Source organism: Mercenaria mercenaria, chromosome 5, assembly GCF_021730395.1.
Source record: "Mercenaria mercenaria strain notata chromosome 5, MADL_Memer_1, whole genome shotgun sequence".
Lineage (NCBI taxonomy): Eukaryota > Metazoa > Mollusca > Bivalvia > Venerida > Veneridae > Mercenaria > Mercenaria mercenaria.
The window spans coordinates 27,558,328-27,585,665 of record NC_069365.1 but is presented as its reverse complement, the minus strand read 5'-3'; the positions used below and the strand labels follow the sequence as shown (position 1 = coordinate 27,585,665).

At 33.1% G+C, this 27,338-nt stretch overlaps 1 protein-coding gene across 1 annotated transcript; it reads left to right on the top strand.

Annotated features, from left to right (window-relative positions):
* On the top strand, positions 1-27,338 carry LOC123556707 (uncharacterized). Its single transcript, XM_045347624.2, has 14 exons — positions 1-224; positions 9,746-9,879; positions 10,131-10,300; positions 13,851-13,956; positions 14,410-14,510; positions 15,409-15,570; positions 15,676-15,772; positions 16,076-16,133; positions 16,738-16,820; positions 17,752-17,990; positions 20,919-20,976; positions 25,242-25,456; positions 26,115-26,323; positions 26,952-27,338. Exons 2-14 carry the CDS (start codon positions 9,747-9,749, stop codon positions 27,148-27,150), a joined length of 1,830 nt encoding a protein of 609 aa, XP_045203559.2. The 5' UTR covers positions 1-224; position 9,746; the 3' UTR covers positions 27,151-27,338.

Below are 27,338 nucleotides of genomic sequence, written 5' to 3'. Positions count from 1 at the left end.
TACCCCGGTGTTTATAATAATAAAACTTATTATAAAATTTACGTTTTTAAAATGTAAATAACGCGTTTATGTTTCGTCTTAAGTTAGAAGAAATGTCAAGTTATAATATTATAAAGTGAATCATTTTAAGGAAAGAAGAATAGTTTAAAGCTGTTGGGAAAAGTACACGAGATATAGCGTCAATGTGATAAAAATAGACACTGCGTTTTTTTAGCTTATGTAAGGTAAGATTTTATTGCTACATATGTATTCGTCTAACCCATCCTGTACGAAATTTACAGTGTAAAAGACCTTGTTTTTGTTCAAAATTACAGTCATGAGTATTTCGAATTCACACCTGTACATTGATTTTACATCTGTAGATTTTAATTTACAGCTGTAAAACGACTGCAAAATAGATCGAAGTATGCAAATGAGATACAGCTGTAAAAAACAGCTGAAAAAATGAAAAAGTTACAGCTGTAAATGTGCCTAAATGTTACAGCTGTAGAAATATTACAGATATTGGAAAATAAGGCATTATTTTAAGGGACGAAAGCAGAGGTATAAAAGGTTTTAGGATAAATTGTAATTCTCTAGAAAGTGAAGCAATTACTATAAAAATGGCAAAATAAATGATTTAGTAAGTAAAGAACAAAATGAATTATGTTCACAGTATAGCAAAATTGCAAAATTCAAGAGTATGATACAAGGTAGAAACTATGCATTAGATCTTGTTTAAAAAACTTTCTCTGTCATGGAAACATGTGACAATCTTGTCATTATGACTTTTAAACTTATCAGCCAGCTTCAAATATAGTGTAAATAGTTAATATATGTATTTAAACATGCCCGTTTGCAACTATATTCAGTAGTAAAACATTAATGAATCTAGGTAATTGTTGCTTATTGAATCTAAAATGTATTGAAATAAACAAGAGCTTCCTTACATAAAGAAACATACTTTGTAGTTATGTTAAGTATCATGGCTTGTTTTACATATCCTTAGCATTTCCGGGCTGAAATGCGTTTTGGTGACGCTGTTGCCACTTACGGTATCCGATCTACAAATAAGCAACATTTATTCTGTATAACAGTGCTATTAAAATATATCAAATATATAATTTTTTACAGCTGTACTTTTGAGACCTGCATGTTTTACACCTGAAAATTTCAACTGTATTTCTGGTCATAATTTCCGCTTACAGGTCTTTTACAGCTGTAAATTCAAAATACATCATCAACGCTTATGTTAACACCCCCTATAAATGAATTAACAGCAAGAGAGTCGCCAGAGAGTCGCCAGAGAGTCGCCTCAATTAGGAAAGAATAATTTTAAATTCAGAGGTTATTTCTTAGTTCACTGAGTTTGATTGGTTAGCTTGTAATTACAACAGCTTTCGAAGTCAATTGCTCAGTCAAGTGTGACTTACCAATTCTAAGTGTTCCTTCTCAAGAGAAGGAACAAAAAGAGGAGGTTTCTCATAAGAAACAAGCGCAATTTACTAACGTGTCACTACAGTAACAAACTATGTAATAAGAAATAAAACAAGATATTTTTCATGAAATTTGAAATATAATATGGTTTTCTCTATATACCCGGTAGCTCATTTTTACATAAAAGTGTTTTATTCTTAGTAGTAAAAATTACTACAACTGTTCATATTTCGAACATATTTACATTGTGTAAAACAAATATTATATGTTTGAAAATGTGATTATTTAGTTATAAAAAAAACTCGAAAGTACTTATTAATCTAGATTGACATAACAATATCAGTATTTGCAAGAAAAACACATAACTATGACATTTTGGACAAAGATGACTTCAGTAAATCATTCAGTTTTTTTTTCTTCGTTTTTAAAGTTTTGCTGTAATTTTTAATTCATACAAAATTCTGTTTGATATCATTTACTCTTTTTATTTCAATGAAGTAGCTAAACACACTGCTGGAACCTACTTTTATATTTTAAAATTTAGGAAAAGTGTAACTATTCACCCCTTTTAATAAAGAGTGATGTTTTAAGTCAGTGTTTTATATAAAGAATTGGAACATTGTTGATATGTATATATGTGTTTTGTCTCTTATAGCTCTGTATATAGCGGATATGTACAATGTTGCTTTATTATGTGAATTAATATATGCTGTACATGTGAAAAAAGATATCGTTATTCTTCCTTGATGAAGGCTTAACGCCGAAACGTTGGAAGTTAATAAATCTATAAACATACGCTACACCTGTTGTTGATTTTTCTGGGTTATTAATGTACATGTGATGAGACATAAATAAAATAAAATATACGATAATTGAACTGAACAATCATTTACGGAAGTCTTGCAAAAAAGGTTCTGTCAATGGGTTTGGATTTCTTAAGTGCTACGTTTTATCAAAATTATTTTATTACATACCTTCAAAGTATTCCCCTTACCGAAACATATTTTGTTACCTTTTTACCCAATAACGAAAAGCAGATACATAGTCTTCTTTTGGTATCCGTTTGATATACTGTTAAACGGCGCTGCCAGGAGAACTTTTGGACTTATATTTCTTTCCAGAAAGCATTTTCACGGGGACTCAGGTCAGGTGAATAAGGTGGATTGTTTACAACTTCCACCTATTCAGGAGCCAAAAAGGACTTAACAGAGGGCGCGGACGGTAGCATGCATTTCCACTACAGTCCGTGAACAGGCTCAATCAAACCGAGCCTGCAACATTTTCGTTTTTGTCGTGTTGAGCGACCTTTGGAGTTTCCACTTTTTCTATTCTAACAACCTCGCACTTGTGAGAGGAGGCGTTGTCGTGTATAAGATTGCCTCCTGATCATCCTTTGCTTGGACGTTTCTTATTATAAAACTTTTTCACTTTCTTCAGTACATATTTCTTGTAGAATTACCCAGTGACTGTAAGACCAGATGGACAAGGCACTTGAACGACTGGTACGCAAGAACTGAAAAGAATTGCGTACAACATCTTTTTCAAACTTACGGTTCCCTTGGCAATACAGGGGCTTTTTTATCTTTTCGCCTCCATTGCTTAATATCAGCCCTTCTCTGTGGCTCTGCTGTTCGCCAGCTAGAAATAACCTGACTATTACAGTCTTTCTATGCTTTCAAACGTTTCAAAACTTTGTTCAAACCTTTCTCAGGCTCTAACACTGTTTCAGAATTGTTTGCACACTACCGTCTGATATGCCAGTACAACTGGCTATATCTTTCACCGACAATCGCGCATCCTTTTCGACCACAGCTTTTACAGCAGCGATGTTTGCCTTGGTAACAGAGGTTTTAGGCCTATTTGAACGGGTAACATCTTCGACAGATAATTTCCCAGCGTAAAAAGCTTTAATCCACCTAAAAGTTATCCGCACTGAAATGGCCTGAGGTCCATATATACCACACAATTCATCAAATATCTGCTTTGAATCTAAATCAAGCCTAATGCGCTTTTTGTCCATCTTACAATATTACAAGTAAATAGTCAGTGTATATGATTGCATGTATTTCAATTTGAAATAACTAAGTCATCTGAAAAGCAATTTGCACGAAATAGTCGGATATCGTTAGCTATACGATATACCATTCATGTGCAATGATGCGATTTAAGAAATACCTGGGATAAAACTACGGAAGCATATTAGGGACAGAACATTTTGCAGTACCCTCGTATGAAACCCATTATGTCGAATAAAACATTCAAACATAAATTAACTAAACTGATTAAATCGTTTACTTTAACCTTTCGATCACAATTCCCATGCCCACGCGACATTATTGTATCGTCTGCATATAACGCTACAACAATACCTTTACGAAAATGAAATGTATACCATTCGAAACATATATTCATTGAGAGTAAGAAATCACTTGCACCTTAGCTTTCATATTTATTGTTTTATACAAAATATGTTTTAAAAAACGCGTATATGTATTTTTTACACATTAGAAAACAGAAGGAAACAAAATGACGAAATGATGGCATTATAAATCGTCGCACTGGTCAATCAAATTTTTAAGATAACAAATATTTTTAAAATAGCGTGTGATGAATCAAATGTTGAACTTGGATAATAGTTTTGCACTTAAGGATTGTTATTTTTAGTATTCTTGTTATTAAGTAAAATGTGTAAATGCCCTTCTTATTTTCTATATAGAAAGTCTGACTATCGATTATTGGCCGGAGGAATATCCTTCTGTATGTCCAGTTTACGACTTAAGTATGCGATTTATATAAAGGCGTAAATGAAATAAAAATAATTACCGAAGTGTCTCTATCGATCAGTCTTCATGTGTATAATGTCATTTAATGTCGAACCACTCGCGCTGTGCATGTACTAATCTATTGGGGGTCTGTGAGTCGCTACCTAATTATATAATACAATTGAATGCTTCAGAATCGCTTACATGCAAGTATTCCGTGTTGGTTTTACAGACATATACTCTCATAAAGTACAGAAATATAAACAAGGTCCCTAGTATGTCAGGCAAGAAATTACCTTCTGTCGACTCCCTATGGAAATCACGCGGACGACTCCAAAACGTCGACGAGGTGAGACAGGATGGGAATATAGGTTTACCTCCGTTCGTAAGTCATGTGTCTGTCTGTCTGTCCGTCCGCCAAATATTGTTTCTCCGATTTCTTAAAAACTATTGCACCTACCCTGAAACTTCACACACACATAGAAGTCAATATGTAGTTAATGCCCGTATGATATTTTTTCGGATCGGGTCCAAGATGGACGACTGGCAGCCATTTTGGATTAAAATGTTTTTCTGTGATTTCTTGAAAACTATTTCACCTACCTCTCTTAAACTTCACATACGCATACAGGGCAGTATGTTGTTAATGTTCGTGTAATACTTTTTGAAATTTGACCTTTAAGTGTGACCTTAACCTTGGGGCTTGGAACTGTATCTTGTGCGCAACACACCGTCTCATGATGGTGCCAAGTTATTTGAGAATCCCTTAATGCATAAAGTAGTTATAGTGTGTGAAATTTGAGAGAGGTAGCACAGGTGTAATAGTATTCAAGTAATTGCAGGACCAAACATACAAAATGAACGAGCAGACAGACCATATGGTGATTCCTATATAACCCCTCCTTCCAACTTCGTTTGCGGGTTATAATCATGAAGAAATACTACAGGAGCAAGGGAAAAGCCTATATTTAATAGATAAGTCTATTGCTAACAAGCATACAGTCTTTTTTACGAAAGTCGCAAACATATGTACAGTACTGCAAGCAAACATGCATACGTTCAGGACATTCACCTAATCCTCTTTCATTGACAGTTAATATACAAATTGGAGGTTTTAGCAATTACTTTATTTGATTTTACCAAACTAGCATTTTTTCTTTATCCAGGAAACTGTTTGATTTATATGTAGATCATTCTTCAAGCAAGACACTATGTACTCTTGACGCCGACAATGCGCAATTTCTGGACAAAATCTGTGGTCAATCAAGTTTTTATTTTTTCCCTACAATTTTACCAGTAATCAAGCTAATACATTATATAAAGAAACAAATCATGTTCAGCTTCCAATAAAACATAAAATACACATCAACATTAAATTTTCCAATGGTCAGCTTATTGTTTTTATCCGTCGCAACAGGAAGAGGGGGAGTTCAGCTGTTTATAGTGGGGTGGTTAAGTAACAGTTTCGTATTTGGTACGTTTGCAGCAGATAATCATATCACTTTTCAAAATGATATGAATCATTATTTTCATTCATATATACATAATTATATAATTACGGGAAAAGTTCACATGCTCTTTCCACAACACTTATATATATGGGTATTTATATCGTCTTTTTAGTTTTATGTTATAAAAACCGAATTCTTATTTGAAAATATAAACAATTACTTCTACCTATGTCCACAAAATCATCACGTGTGTGTGCAGACACAGAACTGTGAGTACATACCTAATACATTTATTACAGAACACAGTATTAACGCGCACGTAAACAAAAAAATGGAAGTTTTTTTATTTTAAAAAAATGACTCTTATACTGGACATATAACGTAGCTCTACAAACATAGTTACTTTATATATGTCGCAAAGTTGAATTCATTTGATGAGGATTGTCTATATTTTACGACGTAACACAATTTTATTTAGTGAAAGATGCACATTGGATACTTGAAAGGTGCATATCTCGTTTAGGTTAATTCATTTGATATTGAGAAATAAAAGACCCGTGGTGACATTTCAACTTCATTATTTCACGATTTCTGCTTCCTGATTTCACGATTTCCACTTCATGAATTCACGATTTCACGATTTCCACTTCATGAATTCACGATTTCACGAATTCACGATTTCACAAAAAAAACTTCACGATTTCTTGATTTCACGATTTCCTCTTGATGAATTCACGATTTCACGATTTCTGCTTCCTGAATTCACGATTTCCACTTCATGAATTCACGATTTCACGATTTCCACTTCATGAATTCACGATTTCCACTTCACGAATTCTCGATTTCACAATTTCCACTTCATGAATTCACGATTTCACGATTTCTACTTCACGAATTCACGATTTCACAATGATGAAATCGTGAATTCATGAAGTTGAAATTGTGAAATCGTGAATTCGTGAAGTGGAAATCATGAATTCGTGAAGTGGAAATCGTGAAATCGTGAATTCATGAAGTGGATATTGTGAAATCGTGAATTCGTGAAGTGGAAATCGTGAATTCGTGAAGTGGAAATCGTGAAATCGTGAATTCATGAAGTGGAAATTGTGAAATCGAGAATTCGTGAAGTGGAAATCGTGAATTCATGAAGTGGAAATTGTGAATTCGTGAAATGGAAATCGTGAATTCAGGAAGCAGAAATCGTGAAATCGTGAATTCATGAAGTGGAAATCGTGAAATCAAGAAATCGTGAAGTTTTTTCGTGAAATCGTGAATTTGTGAAATCGTGAATTCATGAAGTGGAAATTGTGATTCGTGAAGTGGAAATCGTGAATTCAGGAAGCAGAAATCGTGAAATCGTGAATTCATGAAGTGGAAATCGTGAAATCAAGAAATCGTGAAGTTTTTTCGTGAAATCGTGAATTCATGAAGTTGAAATCGTGAAATCGTGAATTCAAGAAGTGTAAATCGTGAATTCAGGAAGCAGAAATCGTGAAATCGTGAATTCATGAAGTGGAAATCGTGAAATCAAGAAATCGTGAAATCATGAAATCGTGAAATCAAGAAATCGTGAAGTTTTTTCGTGAAATCGTGAATTCGTGAAATGGTGAATTCATGAAGTGGAAATCGTGAAATTGTGAATTCATGAAGTGGAAATCGTGAAATCATGAAGCAGAAATCGTGAAATAATGAAGTTGAAATGTCACCACGGGTCTTTCGTACAAACCCGTTTGTGATTACATGTCCTCTTATTTGATTCTGATTCACGTTTCAGTGGCACAATACACAATACATGTGATGGGAACATATGTAACATTTATTTTGTTTTTATAACTTAAGGAGGTAGGTTACCTTGTTACTAGGATAAATTCAAATTAGTTTAACAGCAGCATTTTTTTGCATTTCGTGTAATTTAATGTTTTGACTGTTATAATCTCAATTTCTTTTATCTCTGGCCCTTCAAGTACAATTTTTATACAGGTTTGAAGAACGTGACCCTCTAAAGGTATTTTATATAGGAAGTAGAAGGAAAATACGTATATTTAACAGTTTTCAGTGCATTTTGGTTTTATTGTTATCCGTAGAAATCTTCATAATTAATATTTTTTCTAGTATGCGCGTTAGCTTTCTAATATAAGCTTGAAATATATATGTCGCGGGGCTCGTGTTTCCATGGTAACGCATTTCCTCTCATTTTTAAACAACTATGTATGGAAACGGGTTTTTCGACGGCTTCAGTGCCATTCTGTTAATGACCAACATGGAATATTTGGGTAATATTATTAGAAAAATACCAAGCACTTTACATGTTACCCTGTTTTTATAAAGTTTAAAGTAACCATGGCAACAGAGATGTTTAAAATAGCTTATATCTTGCTTTTTATCATAATTTCTTATAAAAATATTAAATAAGATATAATTGAAAATGTAATATTTTCGTGTTATTTACATTTATTTAAACAAATTTCACAGCTTAAGATACTTACAGCAGCACCCCTCGTCTGGCATTTTTATGGAAAAATCGTTCTGCATGCTGCTATTGTTATTATGGATATTGTTGAAATTAAAATAAAATGCCGAAGCTGTGTTCCTTAGATAGTTCAGTATCAACGCTTTTGAATTTTACATTTAGATATATAGATCACGGGCTTCGTTTCCATGGTAACATCATTTTAATTCAAGAAACCACAATTTTCTAGTGAAATTTGGACACTTTTATGGCTTAGTTTTAATATATAAGTAAGAAATTATCAACGGAAACTGAAAAATACGTATTAGAAATCAAACTGCCCAATTTTTATTTGAAAATGGCCGTATTAAGTAACCTTTCATCCAGCTATATTCCCAATAACATTGGTTACCATCATCCATTTTCTTACATTCCGCATAACATTTCAATATAACTATATAAAAGAAGCAAAATACTGATTATTATTCAGAGCGAATGACACATAAAAATATTTCAGTAAATAATGGCTGTTTAAAAAATAGTTCAAATAAAGAAAATGCACAGAATTACGTACTTTCAAAATAAATGCTATTTATTTTGCGCGGTAACTGACACGTAACGTCATGACGTCAATGACGTCATTTTAAAGCAACAATGTTTTGAAGCGTTTCTGCGACAATTTATTAATTATTTCTGCATTATTAAACCATTAAGCATCAGATCGGAGACAGGTTCATGATTTTTTTTCTAAAGAATGGTTATACAAACACATTTGGTTTGTCGTAAACGTCGTCGTAAATCGTCACATTAGCTTCCGGTTGGACATGCGCACATACAAATATGAAGGTAACTTACCTCCTTAATTTACGTTTCTACAAGTTCAGTGTTGATACTTACACAATCATTTGAATTCCTACTGCGGTTAGTCTTGTAGTAGTTAGAATAAGCGCAGAAAATCATTGGGTGAGTTATATAATTCCCATTCTTTCAATCGTCATTCCTTGACTATATCCGCCAATTATTTAGCTGTTTGGTGTGGTTTTCTCTTTTCCAGGGCGTCGCTATGACATTATAATTGTGAAATGTAAACTGTGATATTGTTGCATAATACCGTCACAATTTCAATTTTCTTTCTAATCAGATTGAGTTAAAATAATTGCTAGTTAAGAATGAATCGTAATTGCATTTGTTTAAATTTTGACATAGAAATATAATATGTTTTACATGTATCATAATTTATAGAAGATTAATGATAATAGTCCGGAAGCAAAAGCGAGTAAGAGTTGTTAGGAAAGGTCTATCTATGTCTGTCGTCACAAATATATATTTGTTGTTTTGATTTGAAGGCAAAGGAGAGGTAGACAGTACTTCATGTTCACTATTTATAAGGTGATATATGTGTAAGCATTTAGTTGACTAGACAATTGAAATTGGTATGTAAAACTATGTAATGAATTTGTTATTACTAATCTAGCTTTTTGCTAACTTTATTATAATGCCTTTCTCCTGTATTTTTCTACAAATGTCGAATATACATTGTCAGTCTCCAGTTTGTAAACGTTTTCTATAATATATGATATCATTCCTCGATAAAAAAATAACAATATGAACATAGCTCTTCGTTACTGTCAACTATTTCTGTGAAAAGTGGTTACGATTCTTTTTAGAATGAAAGCAATTACAGGTGATAGTGTGTTGAGTGTTGCAGATATCAATGTGGATATAGGACCTGCAAAGATTCTGCAGCATGTGAGTTTTTCAACTTGTAATGGAGACCTCCTTGCTGTAATGGGCCCAACAGGTAAGATCCAAATTCAAATACTATTTTGCGTTTAAACTGCGACATATTGTAAGAATATAAACATTTGTCTATTAAAACCATTGTTGGCGTTTTGATACGATTTTTTCTTGTGATGTGAGAAACTGATCTATAATTTACATTAACTACACTTCATTAAAAGTATGATGCAGCAAATTTTTACTTTAGTGATTATGCATCATAAAACATGTATAAAGTATTTATCATAATCAACTGTTATTTCATACAATTAGGGTCTGGAAAGACAACATTACTCAATGCAATAGCTGGACGTCAACCACTTTCTGCAGGAAACATTTATCTTTCTGGACAAAAATTCAACAAAAGACTGCGCCGACAACTTGGTTTTGTCGTTCAGCAAGATGTTTTCTTTTCAAACCTTACATTATGGGAAACATTATATGTAAGTAACTGCATTATTATTTTCCTAAATTGTTTCACTCGTCGGACACTATATATTCTAACCTGTCAGGTCAAAATAAAAAAAAAACACAATGATATTACACACAGAGGCTGCTTTAAGGTCACTCGTTTCTTTAGAAGCATATAACGCAATAAAGCAAATTAATAGCAGTCTTTGTTCATAATTGGTTATGGAATGTGCTACCCCATGCCACCCATAAACACCACCTAAAGGGATTATCTCTCTTGTTAATATATTTAAAACCGCACAATTGTGCCTTGTTGTGAAACCATGTATCAGATATTTTATTTGTGCTTCATATTCCCGGTATGATATCAATTTGTATTTTTTACCAATATATATTTGATCCATTGTAATATCATCTTATTTACCTGTGATCTAAATAATATTTGAGCCGCGCCATTAGAAAACAAACATAGTGGTTTTGTGACCAGCATGGATCCAAACCAGTCTGCGCTTCCGCGCATTCTGGTCAGGATCCATGCTGTTCACTAACGGTTTCTCTAATTGCAATAGGCTTTGAAGGCGAACAGCATGGATCCTGACCAGACTGCGCGGATCCATGCTGGTCGCAAAGCCACTATGTTGGTTTTCTCATGGCACGGCTCATTTGTATTGTTTTACTTCTTGTTGTGTTTTTGGGACAACGTTTCCGTGTTTGTTCGATATTTGGTCGTATGGCACCAAAGCAACAGTATAGCGTAGCCGCTCATCGAAGCCGCTGGAAATGTGACGCTTCTAATGATCAAACACGTGTAAAACAGTCATGAATATTACATACACTTGAATGAAATGTTGCTTTTGAGGGGAAAATTGGCAAAAAATAATCGGGAATGGGGTTGCGCCCCGGGAATGGAGTTGCGCGTATACATTATATACATTATGATGTATACGAGCAAATCCATTCCCGGTGCGCAACCCCATTCCCGATGATCGTTTTGTCAATTATGTCCCCGTAACCAGGATTTGAAGCAAATAATTTTGATATCCGTTACTTTATATCGGTTGAATTATCTTAAAAAGCATCAGATGTCCTCAGATTAGGCATATGAGGTCAGAAACCTGCAATTTTTGTTGATTTCGTACTTTTTTCACGCTTCGTGTCGCCAGAGTTTTTGTGTTAATAGAACCGAATCATAAATTACAAACCAGATATTTTACATATATGATGTATCATCATATTTGTGTCGAATAGCATTTTGCTTTTTTTCGAGAAAAAATACTCTTGTCTCATACTAAGCAAAATTATAACTTCACAAACCTCAATTTTGTCTTTTTACGAGCAACACCAGCACTGGACGTCGCGCTACCCATTTTAAGCGTATTCCCAGCAGGAATTGGATTGCGCGTTTACCACCCGTGTTTACCATCTTTTGAATATGTCAAATCACAGAAATCGTGATTTCAAAATTAATTATGACATAGAATAATTTACTAATAAATGTACATCCAAACTGAATAAACGTATACGTAAAATGTGAGATAAATAGTGCCATATTAAATCCGTAATACATTTACTTAAGTAATTCTTTTATCTAATTTGAAAACAAATATACAGTAAAAAAATCGCAAGAATACTTGTCAATGTTAAAAATTGTTTGTTTTTTTTATTTACAAAAAGGCCTATTTTCTGTGTAAATTGTTTCCTGTGTCAAGATAATGTTTCATTGTACTGATGCTTGAATGCCTTCAATTAGCATGAATAGTATCGAGTAATTGATAATACAAAATATACCTACGAATGTTCAGTGATTCAATTCTCTTTCTAAGAAATACCATGTATATATCCGTATTGTTTACTTTACTAAATGGTTTCATTTTTACATCAAGGAAGGTTAAATTTGTTCTAACTTTAGTCAACGAGGAGTCTTTTGTTTTATTATTACTATTTTCCATTCTTGAGGAATTGCGTTTTTCAGTTAGTTTATTTCCGACATCCAGATATTTTTCACCTTGAGACTATTGAGTATTCGATTTGTATCAATTCCGCCTTTCTCTGGCAATAAATCATCAACAAATGGTATTTTAGAATCTATCCATTTTTTAATATAATACATTTTCCTTTATGCTTAATAAAGCTATTGCCCCATATTAACTTTTGTCTTATTTTATCAAAAGTTTCTTATTTACTATTGTGCCCCAGTTATAAATATTTACGAAGAGTTTTCATGATAATCAGATTTGTCATAAAACATCGCAACCAAAGGACTGCCATGACGTATAAGCGGAAACGGTAAAAATCTTCTTGTCAGAAACTACTTACTGATCTTTAAAATAATTTAACAGGAAGGTTTTGTGAGTGAATGTTTCTGTTAATCGGATTCGTCAAAACTTTAAAAAATTGTCCCCAAACATCATCTCCTGTGACACGGTTGGTCCAACTTCGAAATAATTTCACTGAAACATTACTTCAGTGACCATTTTCCAATAGTGTTCAAATTATTCTGATTTGTTACGAACATGTCCGCAAGCCCCAAAACTAAAGAATCATTGCCCCCTTAACCGTTGGATGGGTTCAGGTTTTTAAACGTTTTATATTTTTCAGACTCTCTCTTGATATTAATACACTTTTCTATTTTCATATGTCAACAATATGGCTGCCGTGTTGTCTAACCTTCATCATATGGCTCGATGGAAATCTTTACAATATAAAAGTAATTTGGTAGAAATGTCTCTTGCTATACCTGTTTGAGCTGTGAAGAAAAGTGTCATCAAGTCACTCTTATTAATTAAACAATTACGGGCATTAGGTCAATGACATCTAAGCACAATATAATATGTAGGCTAATTTGAAATCGGTTGCTATCACAATTGCGAGATTTGTTTTCAATATTCTTTATATTGATACTGACTGCCATTTGTATTAGAAACCTCTTCATATCCTAGTTCTATATTCCTTGCCCTGAAAATGCTATTGAATGATATACAGTATGTCAGACGATTTCTGGGCTGATATATGGAAGTTTGATTTAAAATCAGAGGATTTAAATCTGGCAATGGATATTTACATAGCTTTGTACAGCGATACAATGGTCATCTTAAGTTAAATGACTAGATAACAGTATCAGTGACTAAATAACAGTATCATAATAAAAATGAATTAATCTAAAGTCAGTAATGTTGTTCTATACACTTACTTCAACAAATATATTTTGATAGTTTTAGATATTCACTATGCAAACAAAATAGCCACACTTCAGGTGGTCACTGTGAAAATGCTTGACATATTTAAGGAGGAAAGATACGTTACATGTAAATCCGAGTTAGCATTTGCTGTATTAACCCTTATCATGCTTTACACAATATATTCTTCCTTTGCGATCAGTGTAGATCATGCTCAGCCGGCAGATAATGGTCCTCACTGTTCGCCGGTCAGCCTGTATCTTCTTAGTAAGCATCCCTTTTAACAGTTAACGGTTCTGTCCAAATTGAAAAAAAAATGGACAAGTACATTATAGAAATTTAGCAGGGTAAAGTTTAACATAAAGAAATGCACACTAGAGTCTCTATATTCTTGGATATCCTTCAGTTTACAGCTATGATAGGTCTTCCCGAATCTCTACCGAAAGCTGACAAGTTGAAAAGGCTGGAAAACATAATCGATCTGCTGCAGTTAGGAAAATGTAAGAACACAGGTAAGAGGTATCATTGTCATTGATATGAATTAAACCTAACACATTATAATTATAACAATACCAGGAATTGGTTTGACACCAGCTAAACATTCTTCTGATGTTATGGCATATTGTATGAATATTCAAAATCATAAAATAAGGCAAGACGAAACTGTGAATGAGATCTTATTACAGAATCAATTGCTGGAACTTCCTTAATGAAGAACTGCGCTGAGGAAATAGAATCGATGAACACTTTCCGCACGCGAATATGATTAAAAAACAATGTGTCCCTATATGAAATGTGGATAATACGGCAGAACTGAAATAGTAACGGTTAGCAGTTATCACATCAAAGATGTCGATGGCATGGGTTATATCATTTTGTTCGTTGATAAGCGCAATATTTTACAACGGGTTCTGTAAAATCTATGTTGTGAATTTATATGTACTGAATTTATATTTTCCTTTCAGTGATAGGTGGCACATTTCTCAAAGGTCTTTCTGGTGGTGAGAAGAAAAGAACCAGCATAGCAAGAACACTGCTCACAGATCCTAATATTCTCTTACTTGATGTAAGTAAAATAACATATCAAGAACATTTTTCACAAGCCTTAATATTCTCTAACTAAGTATATCAATATATCACATAAACTGATCACATACCATGTTTTTACTATTGCTTTATGAATATCGGCAAGCGCATTGCTCATATACTTGATATCCCCTTACTTGCTGATAGTAAATCAACAAATGGCAAAAATATTACGCACGTATCCTGATACACTTTTACTTGATGTTACTTATATTAGCATAGTAGACACATGAAGATTTTGATTAAATCATCATTGCAAGTACACTTGCCCTCATGTTATGCTACCACTCTCGTAATTTGTGTTAGAAGAGAGCAAGTTATATGCGTACATTTTACTTAAAAGATGTATATTAGGATAACAAATAAGATCCCTAGATTCCTTACTTAATGATAGTTGGGAATTTGTACAAGTACATTACTCACAGATCCTAATATCCTCCTGAACGTTTGTAAAATTATGCGGTCAAAATCGTAGCAAGACCAAGCTTACCTGTCCTACAAAAATGATCCATTGTTTGGATAAAATTGATATCACAAGTTAAATTGTTGTTACTGTATGAATATTTACAAAGCAATGGATAATATATAAATTCCATATGTACATACACAAATGTTTCACTATACCCATTCTAAAGATAATACATTAAAACATGACACATATGAAAGTACCACTCTTATACAATTTACTTTCCTGTAAAAATCAATTCTAACGTTCCATAGGACCATCTCGCTTCGCCATAAGCACTAGTATTCTGAAGGAATATGGCTGTGTGATCAAATAAAAGAAAACAGTATCAGAATTGCGTATATTAATTTTTAGAGTCAAGTTTTACCACAGTTATATTAGTTTTTAGATCGTTTTGCTTGTTTTCACGCAGGAACCGACATCTGGCCTTGACTCTAGTATGACGTTACAGATGGTCAGACAGCTAAAGACTCTGGCTAGCGAGAATAACAAGAATATTATAGTAACTATACATCAGCCTTCCAGTCAAGTGTACCACATGTTTGATAGCTTGCTTTTGTTGTCCCAAGGAAAGGTAGAGTATTCTGGAAAAATAGTTTTCTGTGCGGATGATTTGCTCTAGCTTGTTTGTGTTTGTTACCAAATTGTTAGTCGCACTTTTATATAATTTTTTTTTCAGGTTGTGTATAATGGAGGTGCACATCGGGAGCCACTAATTTTTCTTGAACGTTCAGGATACAAATGTGACCCCCTATATAATCCAGCTGACTTTATGAGTAATGTATCTCAAATACTGTTTGTTTGTACCTTTCCAAAATACTTAAGTTCCAACGCAATTTTGTACTCCGTATCAAACGCCAAAATTAAGATAATATTGTTTCAATTCTTTGCATCATCAAATATCTAAACGCAGATATCATGCTATATGCATATAATGTGAGGTAGACATATATATTCATAACGGAGAGAAAAGAGTGTAGCACCACTCACCAGAAAAACTAAAGCGTCGGAAATGAAATAGGGATTTTAATGTAAAGTATATATACAAAGGTTTATATGCTCATTGTATATTCTTTCAGTGGATATTCTGAGTTTAGATGACCCTGAAATAGATAAATTAGTCAAGAGCAGAGAGCTGTAAGTATTTAAATCAGTGGTGTATTTATATTGATCATTTGTAAATGGTCTCCATGACCAAAAACGACTAGAAAATAAACAACAATGAGTACAAATACTAGGGACTATTTACGGCCGCCACATTTAAAACCTGCATGTAGTTTAACTTAACTTTTCAAACTGAGATTTTTATTGGTTTGGTAATCATAAAATCATTGCAAAAACAATTGAACTGAAGCATTTATTATCAAGCGATATTTGAAGTTACACTGTGCATGGGAAATCAGGGGCGAATACTTTGAACGGATAAACTGACTTCGAAGACTGTACACAGACTGTATACTATTGTCATTACCTAGAATGACCCTCGTATATATATTTCATAATAATTAAAAATACTAACAAGCTGTTACACATATTTGTGTTATATTCTTAAATGTATAGTTTGAATCTCATTTAGTAAATAAAGATGAAAAACATATTCATCACAAAAAAAATCTCACTTATTTTTTTCTCATTTTATGTACTTTATAAAGAAAGGGCGCACTATCAGCTAGACATTGAGTTTGATAATTACTCTGTACAAATTTATTTTATGGGCTCGAATTTTTCTTTTTATATTCAGTCTCGAGAAAGATAATGCTAACCGAAATACAACAAATTCCATTCATGAAGATGGCCAGAGCATGATATCGACAACAAAGAGGTGTAGGTATTGCATCTTTAGAGCAATAATAAATGTTAAATGCAGTGATGAAAAAATATAGATAACATAAACGACTTTGTTTCAAAAGTTTAAAGAATTTGACATTCGCAACATAATACGTTTTTGTTCACAAATATGGAATTAATGACATAGTGCAGACGCTAAAGGATATGATTATTTTTAAATCTCAAATCTCAAATTGATGGCACAGGTAATGTACAGAAGGTGTACGTGTTCGTTGTAAGGACTTAAATGAATGGTTATTGTTACGAGGATGCATACTTTTTCCCACACCTAGAGTTTATGGTACAAGCAATGAGTAGCATGTGTATCTATTTAGTATTATAGGAATAAGGTAGGTTTGGTAAAAATGTGCTTCCGTGATGTAGCCGAAATAAATTCATGGTAGATAGATATTTCGCTTCCATTTTTGCGCATTTTCGCGTGAAAAAAAACTTCTTTAATCAAACTTTTTTACGACTAGTATACATTCTGTATGTAATGAGACTATTTGCTAAGTTTCAGAACGAATCGCGCCTACAGATGTCAACAATATGGTGTCCGACTTATAACAACCGTTAAGTTATAGAGACACTAAGTAGGAAAATGGCGCGAAAAATGTTAGTGATGGAAGCTTTTTGTGCTTAAATCACATGGCAGATATATGCTTGATAATAAGGTTTTCTTATGAAATAATAGCTTTACAGAATTGGTCATTGGAAATTGCAATTTGGCAAGCACCACCACTGTAATTATGAGCTATCACTGGTAGCAACATACTAACTGCTCACATTGTCTGGTTCATAAATGCATGTATTTTGAAACGTTTGTGAAGAACATTAGACAAAATGAAATAATGTACAAGTTACATAACAATATGTAAATAATGTTTTTAGTAGACACTGATACAGGTTTAAAACTATTACATTACAGATTCTTCCAGCTCAGTGGTATCCATTAAAACATACGACAGTGACTTCAGCGTTTCAGAAAAAGAGAAATGGCCAACGGGGTTCGCAATGCAGTTTCGTATGCTTACTTGGAGAAGTTTTAAACAATCAAGAAGAACATTGTTACATGTGTACAGCCTCATTGAATACACACTTTTAGGCGTTTTAGCTGGTGTATTATTGTTGGATGAATTCAAGATTTTCAGAGATATAAGGGGAGTGGTAAGATTTTACTTTTACTTTTCCTAGCCTGCCTTATTTTTCTTCATATTTGCAGCACGTGAAAGAAACCCATTGAATGCGTGCTTCAAGATAAAATAAGTTTAGAATTGAGGGAATAGTCAACAAAGTTCTGTATAAAATGTGATATAACTGAACTCGGTACATAGCTGGAAATCACATAATAAGACCCGATCGGCTTTTAGATTATGAAAGAGGACCATGACTACAAAGTGGTACATATTCCAGCTTATTTTTTTCGTGTTATACTATTAACTATACTTCTTGAATCTCAAATACATGTCTGGTGAAAATTCTATATTAAGAAAATGCTGCATAAATCAATTTAGTTGCTTTATAGATATCATTACAATCATAAAAAATTTGGAGAAATTGCATAAAGGTACTATTTATTTTGAAAGATACCAAATATCGAATGGCCGTTAGTAATTTGGACTAGTATATTTGAATGCATCACTTCATATGTTGTACACAACAGTAATTTATATTCAAGTCTTGTTTTAAATCTAATAGAGCTTGATACCTTTAACTTGGGCATTTTCCTGTAAAATTTTATGTTAGGTCTCAAATAATTAAACGGATGGTAGCTCCAAGAAACATGATTATTGCATTTTAAAAGCACAGAAGCGGAATTCATTGACTGGGCATTTTAGTAGTGAGCTTCCAAAGAAGTTTTATTAGAACTCCAGCAAGTAGTTTTTGAGAAAAGCGTGCATAAGATATGCGCATCTTCCCTTGGAAGTTAATCTTCCAATGACGTTTAAATAAATGGTACCGTATTATGCTAATGTCAAATAATGAAAGGACAGTAACTCAGTGAAATTTTCCGACAAAAACTTGAAGAAAATATGCACATTTTCTCTTAAGGATCATGTAAAGCATTTGAGACCACGCCTAGAATAAATTTTCATTTTATATAAGGAATTGTTCAGATGAAGTAAAAAATACTTTCTACAAATGTCATCTTGTTCGGTTATATGTGTTTTGTCTTGCAACACATGTACTTCGACTGACTACATTTGTAAAAATATATCAAACTTTTATTCAACCATATATTTTCTCTGAATTTGTTTTCGTTGTTTGTCTGACATACTTATCTTGGTACTCCGGGAAATGATAAATAATTAACTCTGTTGTTTTTTGAAACAATCCAGTTTGTTTTAAATGTACATGGTTTGTAACACATTCAACTCCCGGGGTACCCGGAGAAATATGTTACACACAATAATCATAACACAGTGATGACAAAATACTTTTAAAAAAGAAACTTGACATCTACAAAACAGAACGTGCCACAGTCAATGTACATGTGATACAGGACAAAATGTTTTGTTCAATAGAGAAGAACCTGTCCTGAAAGTTGTTTTAACTTATTATGCATATTCTTTATGAAAAACCAGGTATATGTGGCCTAAAAAAAAGTTCAACACTGGGGGATGTTTCAAAAGGTTTTCAATAACCTTAAGTGTAAAACTTCCTATGAAGTTTCACAGAATTTCAGTTAGTGGTTCCTGTAGAATACTCCGGAGAAGAAATTGTGCTATAGTATAGTAATGTTGAATACTAAAAGGGGCAATAACTCTGTGAAGAATTATCTAACCTCATCATGAAGGTAATATGTGCATCTCCATTTAGCAGTTAAAGGCAAAGAAAATCTCCTATATAAGTGACCCCCCCCCAAATACCAGACTTTTTAATCCCCAATATACAAGATCCTGTCTGGTCCACTCTGATAAGGGTCCATAAAACCCCCGTAGACTTGACATGTAGCCTAATTATTGTCAGAGAATCATAAATTTTATTGCCTACAGATAAATTGGTTATTTCCTGTGTTTTGCATTTTATTGATTGAAGTGCGGTTTTTTTGGGTTTTTTTTTCAGAATGTACACAAAATCATTTTAATTGATAATATATTAATTTTGATTGCTCAGTCATGTTGAATAATTTCCTGGCCAATTAAATTATAACTCTTATAGAAAAGCAATTCTCACTCCTCAACAATAAAATAATTATTTAAAACTTAATACTTATTTAAAGAGAAATTACAAGTTTGTATATTCAATGATTATGATCTTTTTCTCAAAAGTAACAAAATAAAACCAGAAAAAATGATAATTGCTGGATTTTATTAGAAATTATTTAAAGAAGCGTTCAGTTGTATTTTTTAATAGATAAAAAAGGAATATGGACAGAAGGATTTTATATATTAAAATGCATAACTCCCCTTGTGTTGTCTAAATAATGTTTCTTTTATGTATAATAAATCCAGCAATAAAGATATATCATTGTTCAAAATATACATAATTTATTATTTCTAAAAGCTATGTGCCTGAATGCATTTTTTATATTTTTGATAAAAAAAAAACAGCAATGATGAGATGTAATTGTTAGAAAACTTGATTTATTAAAAATATGATAAAAACACTGTTGTATCTTATCACTTTGTTTATTTAGACCATATTCAATCAAGCTTTCTAAACTCGTTATAAAGGCGAGAACTGATTTGCTATAAAGGTGAGAAATATCACCTGCAATTTATTTACTGCACAGTAGCTATACAGTAGCTTATTATGATAAACAGAAGCAAGTCTATCAATCGTCCAGTCTTGTATATTGGCTCTTACCGCCAATATGCAGACCATAGGCCACATACCTTGCATACCAGAATCAGTGTCTTTAAATTACCTATGAAGTTTCACTAAATTCTAGCCGGTAGTTGCTGAGAATTACCCTGGACAAGAATTGCGGGACGGACGGACAAAGCGTCGACTATATGGTTCCCTCTTCGCGGAGCATAAAGGAAGGACATTGTTATTGCCGTTTTAATTAGCTCAAATATTGTTTTATTCTGTAATGTTTTGAGTAGTATACACTTACAACAATAAAATGTGTATTTTTATATATTAAAGGTTTTCTACATGATCATGGCATGGACATTCTCAGTTGCATTACAAGCCGCGGCAATATGTAAGCTTCTGTCAGCTTGGTAACACATGTATTAAATTTTCCACCTGATAAATACTTTGCAAAATGTCTGTGTGACTCTTCGTGAATCCATCCCTTAAAGGCAAATAGCATATATTTATGAAATCAATAAAGTGCAGTTAAAAGTACATCTAAATATTTCCTCTCATTAAGAGTTGTCACAAGACAACACATTGTCTAACCAACATAGGTAACAGGTTTTGGCAGTACAACATCCAATGATCTCCGCAGTAAGATTAAACTTAACCAAAAGATTCATGTCAAAAGTAGGATATATTTCTTTAAATTTTTACGTAAGCATGATTCTAATGTCTAAGTGAAGTGAGCAGTCTAAAAGAAAATTACTTTTGCCTTCAAGCTCTTTAATTACATAACTATTTCAATACTATTACAATATGTGCATTTTCATTTTTTTATTGGCACAATATTAAAGCGAGCCATTTTAAAATTAATTGATACTTTGCCTCCCATCTCTCACACTACATCTGCCTATATTCTCATGTCAAATAATGAAAAGGCAGTAACTCAGTGAAATTTTCCGACCAGAACATGAAGAAAATATGCAAATTTTCCCTTAAGGATCATGTAAAGCATTTTAGAGCACGCCTAGGATAAATTTTCATTTTATAGAATTACCTTAACCAAAACATTCATATCAAAAATAGGATATATTTCTGTAACTTTTTACGTAAGCGTGATTCTAATGTCTAAGTGAAGTGGACAGTGTACTTTTGCCTTCAAGCTCTTTAATTCCATAACTTTTTCAATACTACTACAATATGTGCATTTTCATTTTTAGCTCGACTATTCATAGAATAGTGGAGCTATTGGACTCGCCCATGCGTCGGCGTCCGCGTCGGCGTCTGCGTCCGCGTCCCGATTTGGTTAAGTTTTTGTATGTAAGCTGGTATCTCAGCAACCACTTGTGGGAATGGATTTAAACTTCACACACTTATTCACTGTGATAAACTGATCTACATTGCACATGTTTCATAACTCTATTTTGCTTTTTTACAAAATTATGCCCCTTTTTCGACTTAGAAATTTTTGGTTAAGGTTTTGTATGTAAGCTGGTATCTCAGTAACCACTTGTGGGAATGGATTGAAACTTCACACACTTATTTACTGTGATAAACTGACTTACACTGCACAGGTTCCATAACTCTATTTTGCTTTTTTACAAAATTATGCCCCTTTTTCGACTTAGAAATTTTGGTTAAGGTTTTGTATGTAAGCTGGTATCTCATTACTCACTAACTGGAATGAATTGAAACTTCACACACTTACTCACTGTCATGATCTGACATGCACAAAGCAGGTCCCATAACTTTATTTTGCTTTTTTTTCAAAATAATGCCCCTTTTTCAACATAGAATTTTTTGGTAAAGTTTTTGTATGTAAGCTGGTATCTCAGTATCCACTAACGGGAAAGGATTGAAATTTCACACACTTGTTCACTGTCATGATATGACATGCAATGCAAAGGGTCAATAACTCAACTTCGCATTTTACAAAATTATGCCCCTTTTTCAACTTAGGAGTTTTTGGTTAAATTCCTATATGTAAGCTGGTATCTCAGTACCCACTAATGGGAATGGATTGAAACTTCACACACATGTCCACTGTCATGAGCTGATAAGCACTATGTAGGTTCCATAACCCTATTTTGCTTTTTTACTAAATTATGTCCCTTTTTCGACTTCCGTATTCATTCAGTCTACAAGGCTGTTGAATAGTCGAGCATTGCTGTCCTCCGACAGCTCTTGTTTTGATTGGTACAATATTAAAGCGAGCCGTTTCAAAATAAACTGGTACATCTCTCATACTACATCTGCCTATATTCTTATCGGTGCTGGAAAACTTAATCTTACACTCCGGGATGTTTTACTTTTCATGAAAAACCTGATCAAAGTTAAATACCTTGATATTTCCACTTTTAGCCTTACATTATATGTCACAATTCACAAGTTCCATTTCTATCCTTACAGTATATTTCTCAATTCATATGTTCCATTTCTATCCTTACAGTATATTTCTCAATTCATAAGTTCCATTTCTATCCTTACAGTATATTTCTCAATTTATAAGTTCCATTTCTATCCTTACAGTATATTTCTCTATTTATAAGTTCCATCCTTACAGTATATTTCTCAATTTATAAGTTTCATTTCTATCCTTACAGTATATTTTTCAATTTATAAGTTCCATTTCTATCCTTACAGTATATTTCTCAATTCATAACACTTCATTTTTCTTTTAAAAAGTGCACGACATCAAATCAAATCTGAACTCTGCGTTGTTGTTTGCCTTTGAAATGTAGTAATGTCTCTCCTTTTCTCACGATTACTCGTTACTGTAAGAAAATAATGTTAGGAGTAATATTCGTTTCATCTCTTATTTGTTGAAACCAACTCTATCTCTGATATAATAATTTCCCCACATCTCATGTTATAAAACATAAATAAGGGAATGTTTATTTCACATGTCAAAAACAAGTTTTCTTTGGACAAGTTATAACTAAATGCTTTCTCACAGCACCGGCATATGACGTAATCCAACCTTATTTTGTATAAGGAACGTTTCCCTGAATCCGACGAGTATTTAGCCTACTTGAAATGTAAGCGTTTCGTCAATACTGTGATTATGATATCGTGATATTTGCTGGAGTTTTAATAAAGCTATAGTCATTTTGTCTACCAATATCACAGGAATATGATATGGTTAGACTTTATTTGTTCCTAAAATACATACCTATAACCAACGAAATCAGACTTGTATTGAATGCTTCAAATAGATATGACAAGGTCATACTGATGCTGGATCGCTTTTGGGGTAGTTGCGTTACCTTAGAATAATATCTGTCATGTGTTTACAAATCGGATAGAAATATCAGTCCCGAGGGCAGCTGTGCATTGGGCGGTAACGAGGCTTGCCTATATTTTTTCTTTCATATCGTTTACATATAAGCTTTTTATTCTGACAGATTAGTTTTCTTGCATCACAATGTATTTTATAAACAATCGGACAAATAAAGCAAATAGAAATACTTCATTGGAAACACTCTTTCTTAGAGTAGAGTATGTACACAAAGCACGGGAAATTACACCCGTAAGCAGAAGTGACGTCATGAAGTTTCAGTGACGCAAAATAACAAAGTTCCACTTTAGTTTTATCATTTGTAACGTAACGGTATGTTCTTACCGTAAATTAACATATTTTGAAACGAGAAATGGAACGGAGAGAAATTATCAAGGTACCTGATGTTTTCGTATTTTACATAAACAATATATAATCAATGCATATTAACTAGTAAGTTGTCATTAACATCACGCGAGTCATCTGGCATGTGTGGGGGTGGGGTGCCTGATGGGTTTTGCCGGCATGGGTAAAATCACCGGAAACACTCGTCCGGTGTGCAAGAAAAGATATACGAATAATGTTCATGTCCTGAAATCTGTGATTTAAGACTTCATGTTAGATTCTCGTTCGGCAGGAAGGAAAATGTTCCTTGGTGCAAAATGGCCCTTTGAAATACAAATGATCTCACCTCACTTTCATATTCGTTGTGTAAAACACCAAAAAGATTTGAAGAACTCCCCTTTATTAATACTACTGTTTCTGCCAAATATTTACCCTCATTCTTTTGAAAAAGCTGCAAGGAAAACTGAAAATATTTTATTACGTTAAAGGCTTTCAGTAGTAAGTACAAATATATAATACAAACGATCAGTGCAAAAATATGTGTAACTGTACAGAAATTGATCAAGAATGCGATGAAACAAATTCATACAACTAAAATACTATTTACAAAAATAACTATTTATGATCATAACTAATATTTAGATTGCATACACTTTACATATATAATTGATAAAAATCAACATAAATAGATTATTATTTTAACTTATAACTTTAAAATGCTATATAATCATAACTTTGAATTTGATTATATTTATTTTACGATACAATGTATTCATTTTACCCATAGCCTACTGTAATGAACTTCGAATTTGATTTCGTTTATTTAACCTTTCCTTTAATGAATTTTGAATTTGATTTCATTTATTTAACCTATACTTTAATGAAATTTGAATTTGATTTCATTTATTTTACCCATACTTTAATGAACTTTGAATTTGATTTCATTTATTTAACCTTATACTTTAATGAAATTTGAATTTGATTTCATTTATTTTACCCAAACTTGAATGAACTTTGAATTTGAATACATTTTTGGGTTTTTACAGTTCCAGCCGAAATTGAAGCTGTTTCAAGAGAGCGTGCAAGCGGTGCATATCGGATGTCTGCCTATTACTTTTCCAAAATGGCTGGAGAATTACCGTTGACTTTTGCAAAACCTACCCTATTTTGCACAGCTATTTATTGGATAGCTCGGCTGAATGGTGTGCGGCAATTTTTTATTGCGTATTCAATAATTCTATTGAATATCGTCAGTATACAGGTACCTTAGCTGTTTATTGTCGTCATGATCAAGGTTTCATATATGTTATTGTCCTCCTGGTTACTCGATCTTTTCGGGGTCTCCGTGGTCGAGTGGTTAAGGTCGCTAACTTCGAAATACTTGTTCTTAACTAATGTGGGTTCAAGCCTCCCTCGGAGCGTTGAATTATTCATGTGAGGAAGCCATCCAGCTGGCTTTCGGAAGGTCGATGGTTTTACCTAGATGCCCGCCTGTAATGAAATAATGCACGAAGGGGCTCCTGGGGTCTTCCTCCACCACCAAAACTGGAAAGTCGCCATGTGACCTATAATTGTATTAGTGCAACGTCGGTTTATAAAATCTCACGATCTAGCCAGAGTTGCAATTGAAAAGAATTATGTATATGTATTTAGCACAAAGAAGAAGAGAAGATTATGATATATTAGCCTGGCCTCTTTAAACCTGAGGTAGATTTAGGTCAGTCAAAAATTACAAAAAAAAAGTTAAAAAATAGAAACGAATTCTAATTACACTTAAACAAAACTTAAAAAAGCAACTCTTGAATGACAAATTTTAGCGCGGGATTTGTTTTTTTGTTTCTTTCTTTTCTTTTTTGTTTACAGAACCAAGACCATTTTAACTGAGTATTCTTTTTAATTTCGTTTGTGATATTTTACAGAGTGTTGGATTTATTTTGAGCATCGTTTTCTCGGACAGACAGCTGAGTGAAGCAGTTCTTCATGGGATGTTGCACTTTTCGATGTTGCTTAGTGGATTTTTGATACAAGATATCCCTAGCTGGCTGGCCTGGGCAAAATATTTTTCTCACATGTTCTACCCATTCAGTGCATTGTGCATAATCCTCTATGAAAACGCAGAACCGGTGCCGTATGTATTTTTTTCCCGATATATATTTAATTATTTTTCCAGAGTACACTGCTTAGCGTCAAGTATTTCAAAGATTCATCAAGTAGGGCCACGAGTTATTTACTATCTTACTCGATTGATAAAGCAGCTGTTATTGAACAAACTTAATTATGCATGCCTTGAAATGTGACTGATAAAAATACACGCAGCATTGATTACACAATTTTTTTAACGTTAACGTAAAGAATGTTTATATGTTTTTCCCATATGATGGACTGATTATCTGTATAAAACGTGTTTTACGAAACCCTTTCACTGGAATAATGACTTTAGTCTTATAAATGTCTTACTATATGTTATACTAGTCTCCCTTTAGGTTATGCATAGACTTACTAAGTATGTTGAGATCAAGTAATCTGTAATAAAGTTTCTTTCTTTCTTTATTATGACACTGATAATTTCTGAGGAAACCCTTTTCTCTCTAGGCTTACCTCGGAGATGAGAGATATTGTAAAGTGTTTTCAGAAAGTGTTATTTGAGACGATTTTATGGCAGAGACATTTATTTTAAAGGTCTCTAACGACTGATGCCAGTCTAGATTAGGCACTTCTTAAAAGTGAATGTCGAAATAATATTCTTTCAATTTCAGTTGTAACACAATTAGTGTGATAGACTTCAGCAAATGTCTCCAGAACAGTTCAGACTACGTTACGTCTGTAGAAATATTACACGCTGTTGGAATTGAACTTCCGGTGTATTGCTACGTTGGAACTATGATACTAATATGTGTTATACTGAGGGTAGTTGTATACATTGCATTACGGCTGAAGCGCCCTAGTATTAGTTAACCTTTATAGTACTCTAGTATCGCACTTGTGGCATGTATTTTTAGATTGATTCAGTTCTTGGTTAATGACTCCTGACAGATTGCTGTATTCCTGTTATAAAACTAGCTTGGTCTTTTCCACTTTAGAACTAGGTTACAAATATTGATCATTGCTGAAAGTTTGAATAAATTAAATGAACTAATAAATGA

Bases quoted from the DNA above. Each gene is read 5' to 3' on its own strand.
- LOC123556707 (XM_045347624.2), top strand. From the start codon at position 9,747: ATGAAAGCAATTACAGGTGATAGTGTGTTGAGTGTTGCAGATATCAAT. The intron at 13,957-14,409 runs GTAAGAGGTATC...TTTTCCTTTCAG, and splicing joins AGGAAAATGTAAGAACACAG to TGATAGGTGGCACATTTCTC. The intron at 20,977-25,241 runs GTAAGCTTCTGT...GGGTTTTTACAG, and splicing joins ATTACAAGCCGCGGCAATAT to TTCCAGCCGAAATTGAAGCT.